The 11942-nt window shown below is 46.9% G+C and overlaps 1 protein-coding gene across 1 annotated transcript in view; it reads right to left on the bottom strand.

Annotated features, from left to right (window-relative positions):
• Positions 1-1303: 1303 nt before the first annotated feature.
• The window catches only part of ZFYVE26 (zinc finger, FYVE domain containing 26), a 60232-nt gene continuing 49593 nt past the window's right edge, over positions 1304-11942 (bottom strand). The window contains exons 35-41 of the mRNA XM_004681757.2: positions 8340-8537; positions 7495-7694; positions 6234-6375; positions 5907-5966; positions 5122-5304; positions 4212-4256; positions 1304-1697 (exon numbers count right to left, since the gene is read on the bottom strand). Coding sequence (XP_004681814.1) covers positions 1494-1697; positions 4212-4256; positions 5122-5304; positions 5907-5966; positions 6234-6375; positions 7495-7694; positions 8340-8537 — 1032 coding nt within the window. The 3' untranslated portion in view covers positions 1304-1493. The remainder of the gene's footprint in view (positions 1698-4211; positions 4257-5121; positions 5305-5906; positions 5967-6233; positions 6376-7494; positions 7695-8339; positions 8538-11942) is intronic.

The raw sequence follows: 11942 nt of genomic DNA, 5'->3' as shown, positions 1-11942 counted from the left end.
AACCCAGTCATGTAAAGTGCTTAGGTTCAGTGCAAAAGGGGCAGACTCAGAAGGGCAAGCAGATGCCATGGATGACACTTCTGGGAGACGGATGCAATCTGACTCAAAGAAGAAGAGCTATTTGTCAAACTTCCCCCCAAAGGGGGAATACTTTCTTTGCATTCTCTAACAGGATCAAACTTTGAATCTAACAGATGCCTGTACTAGTTGTTTATTATTAAAAACCAGGCTCACAGGGACATCCACGAGATTTCTAAGCACCAGAGATACTGAATTGGGCTTCCGGTTCCTGTCTCAGCAGCAGGCTGAGCTTGAGCTCGTGAGAGGTGGGGAGCTGCAGAGCTTTCCTCAGGCCTCTCGTTTACAAATCCAAGTTACCAAGAATAACAGACCCTTCAAAAACACAGTTGTGTCTTGCATGGGAAGACATACCTGTGCTTACAAAGGAACACCTCTCCTATCTCCTACTCACTGTCCTCCTGTTCTGGTCCTTGTCTGTAGGCTCAACCCTTGACTCCTTGTGACAGCACAAGTTCACTGCTTTCAGTGACCTGGGAGTTCTGCACATTCATTCCTCATTCCTGAAGAGAAGCAGGCGAGAAGTGGAAGTGTTTTTCTATCCAACTGAAATAGGATGAAGTTGAGCTATTAATCCTTGGATCCTGGCAACCATTCCTCTCCCCAGCCTCTTAAAAAAGAGCAGCAGGGTTATTCACAAAAGTCACCTCTATGCTTGTCAGCAACTCCCCCGTGTTCCTGTTTAGAGAGGTTCACCTTTTTCTCCCTGCTGGATGACTGTCACTGGGCTCCTCCTGCCCATGTGTGGGGCTCCAGCCCCCAGCTCTTGTATATGCACCCCCAGCTTTCAGATATCAGCACCTGAGGACTTCCGTTCAGACCACCTGTCACAGACACACAGTAACTCCTTGTGCTTGTGAGGAGACACCAGAACAGTTTTATTCCATAGGTAGCACTTGCTCAAAGCCAACCCTGAATTCTGGATCGAGGAAGACTCCTTTGGGAGCTGCTTTATAATTTTCTGCAAAGTCCTTCTAGTTGTGAGAGCTAATAGTGTCTCTGTGTGGAGGGATCCGTGTACAAACAGGGTAACCCAGGTTGGAAACCAAAAGTCAGGGAAGGCTTAGAAGGGCAGAAGTCTAAAGTAAAGTGCCTCTTGTTAGTGAGGGAGAGTTTTGTTTGTTCAGAAATGTTTGGGCGTAAACACGAGTGCATAGGAGTGTAAACATACACTCACTCACTCACTCTGAGGTAGAAAGAACTGGCCATCTCTAGACAAACACACAGAATCCACGATTTTACAGCAACATGGCACTTGCGTGAAAGCTCCTGTTCTTGCCCAAGATGGCAAGTAGGGGCCAATCCAGCTCTTTCTGACCTGGAGCAGAGCCGGGGAAGTCCCACCGCCTAGGAGGAAAGCGAGGAGAGCATCTCTATCACTCCTCTTCCACAGCGCTCATCCCCGTGGCCCAGGGTCACTTCTTGGAGCCTGAGCTGTGGGCCCCTCGACTGCGGCTTGTCAGAAGCCACTGGGTGCAGATGTCTTGCACTACTGCATCCCCGCTGCTCTTGGCTGCCTGCTGCACCTGCTGGACGAGGGCCGTGGCCTGTGAGTGCTCTTGCTTCACCGCAACCAAGTAAGCAGAACGCAGTTTGCAACATGTCAGGTAGGCCTGAACCTGGGAATTGAGTAGAGAGACAGAGGCAAGGAAATATCACCAGCAAACACAGTTTGCTCAGGCAGGCCGACACTGCGACCTACCTACCAAATAAGTGACTGGGTTCCTGTCTTTTATTATACAACAGTTAATTCCTTAAATATTGGACACTAGCCGTGTTACCTTACAGTATAAAAAATTATTACAAATGAACTCAGGATTTCAAAAAAAGGTGACAAGAGGCAGGAGGCAAAGTTTTGCCTCTGTTAGTCCCTTTGAGTCCTCCTCCTTCTATCCTGGGTTCTTCTTGTGACTTCACTGCCCAAGTTGTGACTTTATATTACTTGGGTGATTATTTGATTGGTAAGTGTCTCCTTGACTGAATTTCAAACCACACGAGGTCAGGAATAGTGTTTACCTTTTCAATCCCTGTATCCCTGGTGGCTAGCAAAGGCCAGGCATGCGGTAGGTGTTCAAAAAATATGCATCAAGGGCCCTTCCTGGTGGTACACGGCACTGTGAAGCTATCAGCAGCCACTGCAGCACGAGTTTGATCCCAGCCAGGGAGCTGACCCACATGGCACAGCAGACCTCTCCTGACCCGCCCACTGCTCTCTTTAGCTGTTTATTTCTGTCAATCAGCCTGTTCTATTCCCCACTCTCTCTGGTGAATCCTCTCACATCCCACATCTCTGGCCTGTACCCCTGTTCGTGAATGCATAAATAAATAAATCTTAAAAAAAAAATGTATCAAGTGAATGAATGAAATGAATGAATGAAGACTCCATCATATCTCACCCTACAGTGGGCACAAGGATCCTCCTCCTCTATTTTTCTTTTTTCAGCCTTTTGAATTTAAAACCTTTCAAAGGAAATTAGTAAAGGTCTGCTAAGTACTAACTCCAGTTTGACTTGACTTTTATTGTCTGGCCAAGGGGTGACTCAGTTTTGGGAGGGCGTGTGTGGGCAGGTCTCTTTGCTCTGCTCTACCTAGATGCTCTCCACTTCATATAGGCCCCCCCCCATCCTTTCCAGCCCTGATGTCACAGGACTCCCTTTATAAGCCAGTGAATGACGAGCCCTCTGGGGTGTCTCAGAGCTCCCGCTGGCAGCTGCCTTTCTGCTATGATGTCGCCTCTGCTGCTGATTGTGGGAGGACTCTGCCCTCTTCATGTTACAGTGTTCCACCTTCATGTCTGTCTTGGCCCACTAATGTCTTCCTTTTTTGAGCTCAGTTACAGATGGTCTCCTATCGCTAGAAGCTGCCTGGCATATTGTGAACTCATGAAAGTGATCAAGTCCCGTTTCAGACATTGGCCTGCTGCCCCAGGAGGATGGCATTCATCCAGGCCTTCAGCTCCCTGAGCACCTACGCACATTAAATCTACATCACAAGTTGGCAGGAAAAAATTTCTACTAGGCGGAGGGCATTTTGCAAGAAAGACTGCAGTAGGAACTGAGGGAACTTGGTTTTGGCAAAAGCCATATGGTTCGAGATCACTCAGAATAAGTAATCTGTTGAGAGGAAAAACCTGCAAGAGCCAGACGGATGGTCTGGATTTTTGTGTACACCTTTCCCAGGTACAAAGCCTCTTTCCTGATGAGCTGGAAACAGACTGTAGTCTGGGAATCAGGGGTTCTGGGTATATTTCCTAGCTGTCAAGTTCCCATTCTGGTTTTAGGAAATTAATTGTCCTTACAACTGTCATACTTTCATCTTCATTAAGATGTTGCAGAAATAAATGAAGAAATGTTCGTAAAATGTTCTCCCTAATCCCTCAACTGAAAAATGCCCTGCAAATTCAGTCCAGGGATTGGCATTGTCGCCATAGGGAGCAGTTCTGTGGTTGTATAAGAAGCTGGAATTTTCTTTTTCCAGGGCATCTCATTGTAAATGGCAGGGCTTGGTTTTCCCATGCTTCTCCTGCCTCATTTTTCTGGATGGCAGGTAGACCGAGCCAGAGGCTAATCATAACCAGGAGCAGCTGGGAGTACTTGTGTTCTGGCCAGCCTTCCTCGAAAGGCGATGTGGGGTAAAGGTCGATGGGTTTCCTACCACACAGGAAAGAGCTAACTGGAAGAGGCCTGTTCTGGAGAATGAAACACCAAAGACAGGGCTGAGTGGGATTTTTTTTCTTATTGTAAAAGGTAGCTAGCTATTTTGTTCCTGTGTAATAAATGTCTGCCTACCCAGAGAACCTCACTCACTCAATTAACCGGAAGATAGAAGTAAGGGATTTCCTAGGAGTCTCGGACAGATGGCCATTGAAAATGGAGATTCAAGAACAAGTGAAGACATGCTTGTTTTGGGGATAAAGAAACGAGAAGGCACAGGCTCACGCCTCAGTGTTCGTGGTCCCCATGTATCCCTCCTTCTTGATCCCTATCTCGGTCCCACTTTGCCTCTGGAGAACAGAGAAGCTGAGGTACATACAGCTTATACGGAAGTGTTGTCGGAGCAAGGGATAGTGATGACAGGCAAGCTCAGAGGGCTGTTCATGGAGCACCCCAGGGCTTGGAGACAACTCTGCTTACCTTGTTGTCATCACTGTGTATTGCCTGGATCAGACCCTCCAGCTCCTGTGCAGAACAGAAACATAGTAGTTAAGAGAGGCAGTGTCCCCAGTATGGGAGTCAGGGCACAGTCTGGCCATAGTGCTGGCTTCTGAGTGGGGCTAACTACTGGACCCTTCTTTTTTTTTTTTTTTTAAAGGATTTATTTATTTGTGCATACAGAACTGGGGTATAGGCCAGAGGCTCAGGGGCGGCGAGAGGCTTTGCCAGAGAAAGAATGGGGAGCAGAACAGGCAGGTCAACGATGTACACTGCTGAGGGGAACAGCGGGCGGGTCAGGAGAGGTCTGCCACGCCATATGGTCACCTCCAGGGCAGGCGGGGATCGAACTCATGGGAAATCATGCGGAAGTGGCTTTAGCTTCTCAGTGCTGTGCTTTAACCCGCTGCACCACCAGGGAGGGCCTGAACCCTTCTTTTTAAACTCAACTCTTGCTGTAAGAAGAAATCTAATGATAACACTAAGCTTGAGAATTTGAGGAGGAAGAATTACACCCAAGAGGCTTGCCCTTGGCCCTCACAAACAGATGCAGCTCTGTTTATCCCATAAGGAAGCAACAGAGGGACAATTCTGAAGGCAACATGCTTGACAGGCTCTACACTGGCCCACCCTGGCCTCCTCCACAGTCATAGGGAGAAGCTCAACTCTGTCTCTGTGCACACACTCCTAGAGGAAATATGAACCCTTCTGGATACAGAGGTATCATCATGAATTTTCTTTCCAGGGAAGGTTTGTTAGGAGTGAAGCAATGCTTCAGGGGGTCAGAAAGATAAAGGTTTCTTGCAGAGTTTCAGGCACATTATAGGGGACAGAAATCAAGAGGGGGATGTAAAGATAATGAAACAGAGCAGAGTGGTTCGGGTGAGCAGACCTGGGGTGGAATTCTCTTGAATGCTTCCAGGCAGCTGAGGAGGATGGTATCCCCATCGCTTTTGGCAGCCATGCCTGACTCGCTGACACACTTGAGCAGCTGCCGTATCTCACTGTATTTCTCTCTCTCTACCAGCTGCCGGGCAGCTTGGCAGTAGGTGGCAGCAGCATCTAGCTGGAAATCCTGGAACAGATGTGGGGCGATGGGCTTAGGGTAGCAGGCACGACCACATGAAAAGAAGACACATTTAAGAAATTCCCACCATGTTTGTTGTAGATAAGCCATATTGATTATAGTCACAATGGAAAACATACACATAACCTTAAATCAATACCCAATAAGATTAAGTTTTTTGGAGTTAGGCAGAGACTTAAGAATCAACCCTCAGAATGGGAATGTTACATTTAAAATGAGTCAGAGCTGTGGTCTCTGACCACAAGCAATACCAAATATACTTCTGGAGCTGGCTCCTGCACACATGGAGGCTGCTGTGGCCCCTCCTGCCACATGGGGTGCCCTTCTCTAGCCATACTCCCCTGTGGGGTCAGGCAGAGGCTCTGCAGGAGTCAGCTGTGGGGCTTGGTTTTCGGTATTTAATAGCTTTTGATGAATCTGACATTGGTTATTTGGCTCTTGGCGATGTGACCTAAAGCCTGGAGTTTGACCCAGTTTGTGACAGCTACTTCCTTTTATCCATGATATGTAAATTTGCTCCCCTTGGGATAAAACTCTCTAAAGCTTACTCTCTCCTGGGACAGGACAAGGTGGAATAATCTGCCCTTTACCTGCAGGACACGGAATGCAATTCCAAAACCATCTTCTACATATTTCCCTCCTAGCATGACCTGAAAAGGAGAGGAAAATAGGCTCAAAGAAGCAAAGTGGAGGAGCCCCTCACTCAAGAATGAGCACCCCTACTATTCATCAAAGATTTGCTGAGCCCATAAGTGTGGATCTGAAGTGATCAGGATGGGTCTCTGGCTCTTGGTGTTCACAATCAGCAGGAAGACAGCCACCAAGCACAGCTGCAACAACTGGGAGGCAGCTGCCGTCGAGAGAAGCAGCCTGGAGGGGACGAGCAGTCCCTCAGAGACTGGAAATGTCAGCTGTACCTTGCAGGCAACATCCATTTTCATGGGGTTATTTCCAAACAGCGTTGGCAGAGGCAAGCTGGTGATGTGCGAGGAGCCAGTGCTTTCACACCGATGCAGGAATCTGGTGACTTCCATCTGCAGCTGGAGTGTGTTCATGTGCCTGTGGGAATAGGAGAGACCCAGTCTGGCTCAAGAGGGGCTTCAGGAGGGCTGAGCCTTGGGCTGGGGTGACTGGGAAACCATAAGATGGCAGTGAAAAAGGCGACAGAAATGAAATGAAGGGAATAGATACGCAGAAAACTCTGAGCAGTTGTGACAAGATAAAGGGGTGCCTGGTGCCCTAGACAGACTCAGGACAGCCAAGTTATGGGCATTAGTCATCCAGCCCCATGGAGATGGATAAGGCACAATCCTTGAGTATTCAAGGATTGAATACTCGGGCACTACGATGGGTGTGAACAAAAACAGAGGTCAAAAGAGACCTAAACCGGCCCTCCCTGGTGGTGCAAGGGTTAGGACATAGGACTGCAAGCTGGCTGCAGCTGCTTCAGTGCGTGTTCGATCCCCAGCCCTGGAAGTGACCACATGGTGCAGCAGACCTCTCCTGACCCGCCCGCTGCTCCCCTCTGCAGTGTATTTCGTCAAGCTGCCTGTTCTGCTCCCCGCTCTGTCTCTGGTGAAGCCTCTCACTGCCCATGCAATTATGGCTTGTACCCCAGCTCTGTATGCATAAATACATAAATCTTTAAAAAAAAAAAAAAAAAGAGACCCGAATCCTGCCTGCATGGCCCCATAGGCTAAAGGAGCGATGGATAATGAACGCACCAAATATCTAATTATGGAGCTACAAAGGCAACAAACGGTAGTGGTGGGTCATTTACTTTAGACGTTGTGTTCTAAGGAGAGGACTCGGCCAGCCCTAAGGCTGGGCGGAGGGATAACTCGGTATGGCGAGGAATCGCCAGGGGGTCAGAGTCAGAAGAGCGTAGAGCGAGATAAAGGCGTAGGTGCAGGCGGACCATCAGGCCCGCTTCTGCCGGCCGTAGGGGTTTGGAGTTTAGTCTGACTGTAACGTGTGATCTCAGTCTCCCCGACTCTCGTCTCCTGTGGGCTCCTCCACAGGATTTTCAGGTGTGTGCTGGGTACCTTCATCAGAATGATTCCATTTGTATTTGTTTTTTGCCAGGACTTCAGGGATCAGCAGGAGCAGCTCCCTCAGCAGCCGAGACCCCTCCCAGCCTGTGTGCCCGCCCTCCTTGTTCCCTGAGCCCTGAGCTACCTCGATACATCAGCTGCAGTCATCTTCTTTCGGAAGAAAGTGGTTTTCTTCTTTCTTGTACTGCGGGAGGTTTCCTGGAGGTAGATCTTCAAGTGGTCCTTGGCCTTAAGTAGCCACGACAGCTTTTCTCCCAGTTCTGTATATGTTTTTGCTTTGTGACTGAAGAAGCGGATACAGGTCATGGCAGCCCGGACCTGGTCCTAGAAGAGAAAATGAATGTTCAGGTCAGACGAGATGAGGGGGCTGTGGAAGGTGGGTGTGTGATAGAGTTTGGTCTGACTCCCACCTATAAAGCCTGGTTGCCAACATCCACTCCTGCCACCAGTCAGACCCCTATTTTGTACCACCACCCCTAGGCCCAAGGGACTGCAAAGTGATTATCTGTCTAAGCTCTGGGGTAGTACATTATTCCAATGTATTCTGACTCGCCATTCAGCTTGGCTTCACTCTTCTTTAGGTGATTCAATTCAATTCTCTGATTTAGGGTTGGCAACCCTGAGACAGACTGGGGGAAACCTGGTTCCTCTCCTTCATGCATCTTCTCTAAAAAACCTTTCTCCATGAAAGGTTTGAAATCTGAATCCAGGACTCCATGTTTATCTTGAAACTATGACAGATCATTTTTCACTCCTTGAGTGCCATTACTGACAAGATTAAAGTGTACCTTTTAGGGACAAGGATGGAAACCCTAATATAACAGCATCAGAGAGCACATGGCTTTGCTCTTGGGTTGGTCACAGGAAAGCCAGGAGCCAATGACAGCTGTGACCCCTCATCTTCTGCAGCCTCTCTACACGGCAAGCTGCCAGGAATCACAGGCAGAAGAGGGCACGGGGCACTTTTACCTTCATGAACTGCTGCAGCTCATACAGAATATGGTAGTAGTTCTTCTTCTGTAAATGTTGGCAGGCAGCAATCAAGTACTTTCCCCAGCTCTCTAAGGTTGGGTCAATGGATTCCAGCAAGTTTTCCAAAGTGTGTAGCTTCCCACTTTTATAGCTTGGCTGGAAGATGCCTTCTATGAAGACTTCTGGGGGACTCTCCTGGGGCAGAGGAAGGGTAAAGGTAAAAGTTTGGAGCCTGGTAGTGGCCTGTCTGTAATCCACTCTGAATTTCCTTCTACTCACAGACCTTCAACATCCTTCTCCTGTGGTTGGTGTTTTTTAGCCTTTCTTGTGTCCTAGGTAATAAGAATCCTACTCAAGTGACTACTGCATTCTCCCCTTCTCCAAAGAGAAAAGCTCCTATTTCTCACCTGTGACTTTCACTCAAATCCACTCTTCTAGCTTTTGTCACCACAACTCCAGACACTGCCTTTTAGGCCACCAATTACCTCTAATGTGGGAAATCTAAAGGTTAATTACTGGTCTTCATTTTGCATTGATTTTCTAACAGTATTTGATATAGCTGATGGCTTCCTCTTTCTTAAAATATTTTATCTGGCTTCCTGGACATCAATCTCTCCATATTTTTTTTTTTTACTTTTCCAGCAACTTCTCAATGTTCTTGATGATTCCTCCTAATCTCCCAATCTGTCCTCTCTTCTAACTGTACTCACTTTTTGGGTGGTTTCATGGTTTTAAATACTACCTATTTGCCGATTATGCCTAAAAGGCTTTATCCTGTTTATTTCTCCTAAACTGCATATCCAACTATCTACACAAAATGTCCTCTTGGACATTAGAAAAGGTAATAGGGCACTTCTAATTTTTTCTTCCAAATCTGCTCTTTCTGCAGATGGAATTTTCATTCTTGTTGTTTAGGTCAAAAAACTTAACCATCTTTATAACATGGAGAAAGAGAATAAAAATAATCTCCCTGATCTACCATCTTTCACTCCTGCCTTTTTTTTTTTGTCTAATGCCAACAAACCAAACCAAGTAATTCTGTGCCTAGTGGCACAACAGGTTAAAGCACAGCACTATGAAGCTATCTACAGCCATTGCAGCATGAGTTTGATCCCCAGCCAGAGAGGTGATCCACATGGTGCAGCAGACCTCTCCTATCTCTCTGGCTGACAGGAGTCAGCAGTGTATTTCAGTAGATCTTCCTGTTCTGCTCCCCACTCTGTCTCTGGTGAACCCTCTCACCCCTTGCACCTCTGGCCTATACCCAAGTTCTTGGATGCATAGATAAATACATCTTTAAAAAAAAAACAAAACAGGCCCTCCCTGTTGGTGCAATGGGTTAGGATGCAGCACTGCAAGCTAGTTGCAGCCACCTTCAGTGCGAGTTTGATCCCCAGCCCCGGAGGTGACCCACATGGCACAGCAGACCTCTCCTTCCCGCCCACTGTTCCCCTCAGCAGTGTACTTCATTGATCTGCCTGTTCTGCTCCCCACTCTGTCTCTGGTAAAGCCTCTCACCGCCCCTGCACCTCTGGCTTGTACCTCAGTTCTGTATGCATAAATAAATAAATCTTTAAAACCCCCCCCCAAAACAAATCTGATCATGTGACTCCTCTGCTCACTCTTCCAGTGGTTTTCCTTCTCACTCAGTGCAAAGTTCAAGTCCTTACCATGTTTACAAGGTCGTATGTGATCTGGCTCATTACCTTTCTGACTTTATCTGACTTTATCACCCTGCTCTGGCCACGCTGGCCTCTACACTACAATCCCCTCCACCAGGATTCCGCTTCCTTCATAATCTGCGTGGCTCACTTCGCATCCCCTAGGCCTTTACTTGGGTGCCATCTTCCCTCGGTACCTCTGCCCCTCCCCTGCTTTATTTTTCTTCTTTCTACTCGTTACCTACACTTCTACATTTTATGTCTTGCTGATTTCCTCTATTCCTATTATGAGAGAAGTTTTATGGGCAGATGTTTTCTTAGTTTTCACTGCTACTTTTCTAGTACTTAGAGAAGTCCTTGGCTATTTGATAAACATTTCTTGGATGAGTGAACAGATGATAGACATTTATGGAGCAACTCTTCAGGGAGGCCACAGACATATTAACCTCTCGCTGTTGATGCTCATCTTAGTTCAGGGACTGTGAGTCATAAGTCCTATTTCATGGTCACAGATATTTGATTCTGGCATTTAGAGCTTAGATTAGGAGTAACTCGTGCAGAGTACAGGGCGGACAGAAACTCATGGCAGATAACCTGCTAGTAGTGCTGGGTTTGTGCTAGTTTGATGTGGCGATCTGGGCTGTGAGAACATCCACAGTGGGTGAGGACTCTTCCCAATTCCTTACAGAGAACCCCAGGCCTAACCTCAAAGTTACAGGACATATCTGAGAAGCAGGGCATCAATGGCAGAGGAAGACAGAATTCCTCGGAAGAATAACACCATATGAACTTCCATCCCATCGTTCATCTATCCACTCACTCTTCATAACTGGGACTAGGTCAGGTGCTGAATGCTTCTAGGCCCAGCTGGGAAGTCACACTCTAAAGACAGCTGCAATCTAGTGGGATAAATACAGTAACAGGATACGGTTCTAATACACCAAGTAGTTGGGGAAGAGGTCCCTAATGTTGCTTGAGTCCTGCGAATGCTTAAGGGAGAGGACTTGAAAGGAGAAAGAGCAGTTTCTAAAAAACAAGGAAGGACAGGGCCTTCTCGGTGGGCGAATTGCACAAGCAGATTCACAGAGGAAGCGCAACATACAACCAGGGCATTTTCAGTAATTTGGTAACTCTGGAATGCAGTGTAGAGCTAGGGTTGGTGGTTAACACACGATGGAGAAATAAGGGAGCCTGACCCTGGTGCATCCTCTATGCCTGTCTGGGATCTGGACTTTGTCCTGTGGCCATCCTGGGGGATTTATTGAAGGCCTGTTACTAGGGGAACAACAGGCATCATGAATGACATAGATAACATGTATTTATGTTAAAAAACTGTTTAAAAACTGTGGCAGTGTAACAGCCACAGTTTTTACACAGTCTTGTTTTCTGTTGGTCCTCACCTACTTGAGAATAAAGTAAGACAGCTCAGCTCAAGGGTGATTGTAATTACAGGAGATAAGAAAAGCCTCCTTTCCTGACACTGGAAAGCAGGGCTGTGCTGTCATCAGCTTATATCAGACAAGTGAGTAAGCTCATTAATGCTAAAGGAAGCATCAGTTAGAGGGCAGAATTGGGGGATTTCCATTCTCCATTTGTGCTTGGGAGAAGCAGTTTTACCTCAAAACTCACTTAGAAACTGAGGAACTCAGCTGAACTCCAAATAATCTAACTTTTGTTCTTAAGATCTGGTTAGTATCTAAGACATAGTAGCTGTGGCACCAGGGAAGCATTTCCTTCACTATTCTGTAGGAGTCCGGTCACCACAAATCTTGAAACTACTGACAATCCCAGAAGATATGGCTATTTGTCAACATCTGCTTTGATTTAAGGAGGCAGACTGAAATTAAAGTAGACCTTGAACTCCTTTAATTTTATATGAACTTTGGTATCAGCCAATTCCTCTAAAATGTATCAAAGAATGTTCAGATAAAAAAAAAAA

This window comes from Condylura cristata, unplaced genomic scaffold (genome assembly GCF_000260355.1).
Source record: "Condylura cristata isolate star-nosed mole 26May11 unplaced genomic scaffold, ConCri1.0 scaffold00013, whole genome shotgun sequence".
NCBI lineage: Eukaryota > Metazoa > Chordata > Mammalia > Eulipotyphla > Talpidae > Condylura > Condylura cristata.
Note: the sequence above shows the minus strand (reverse complement) of the source record. Positions and strands in the feature narration are given on the sequence as shown.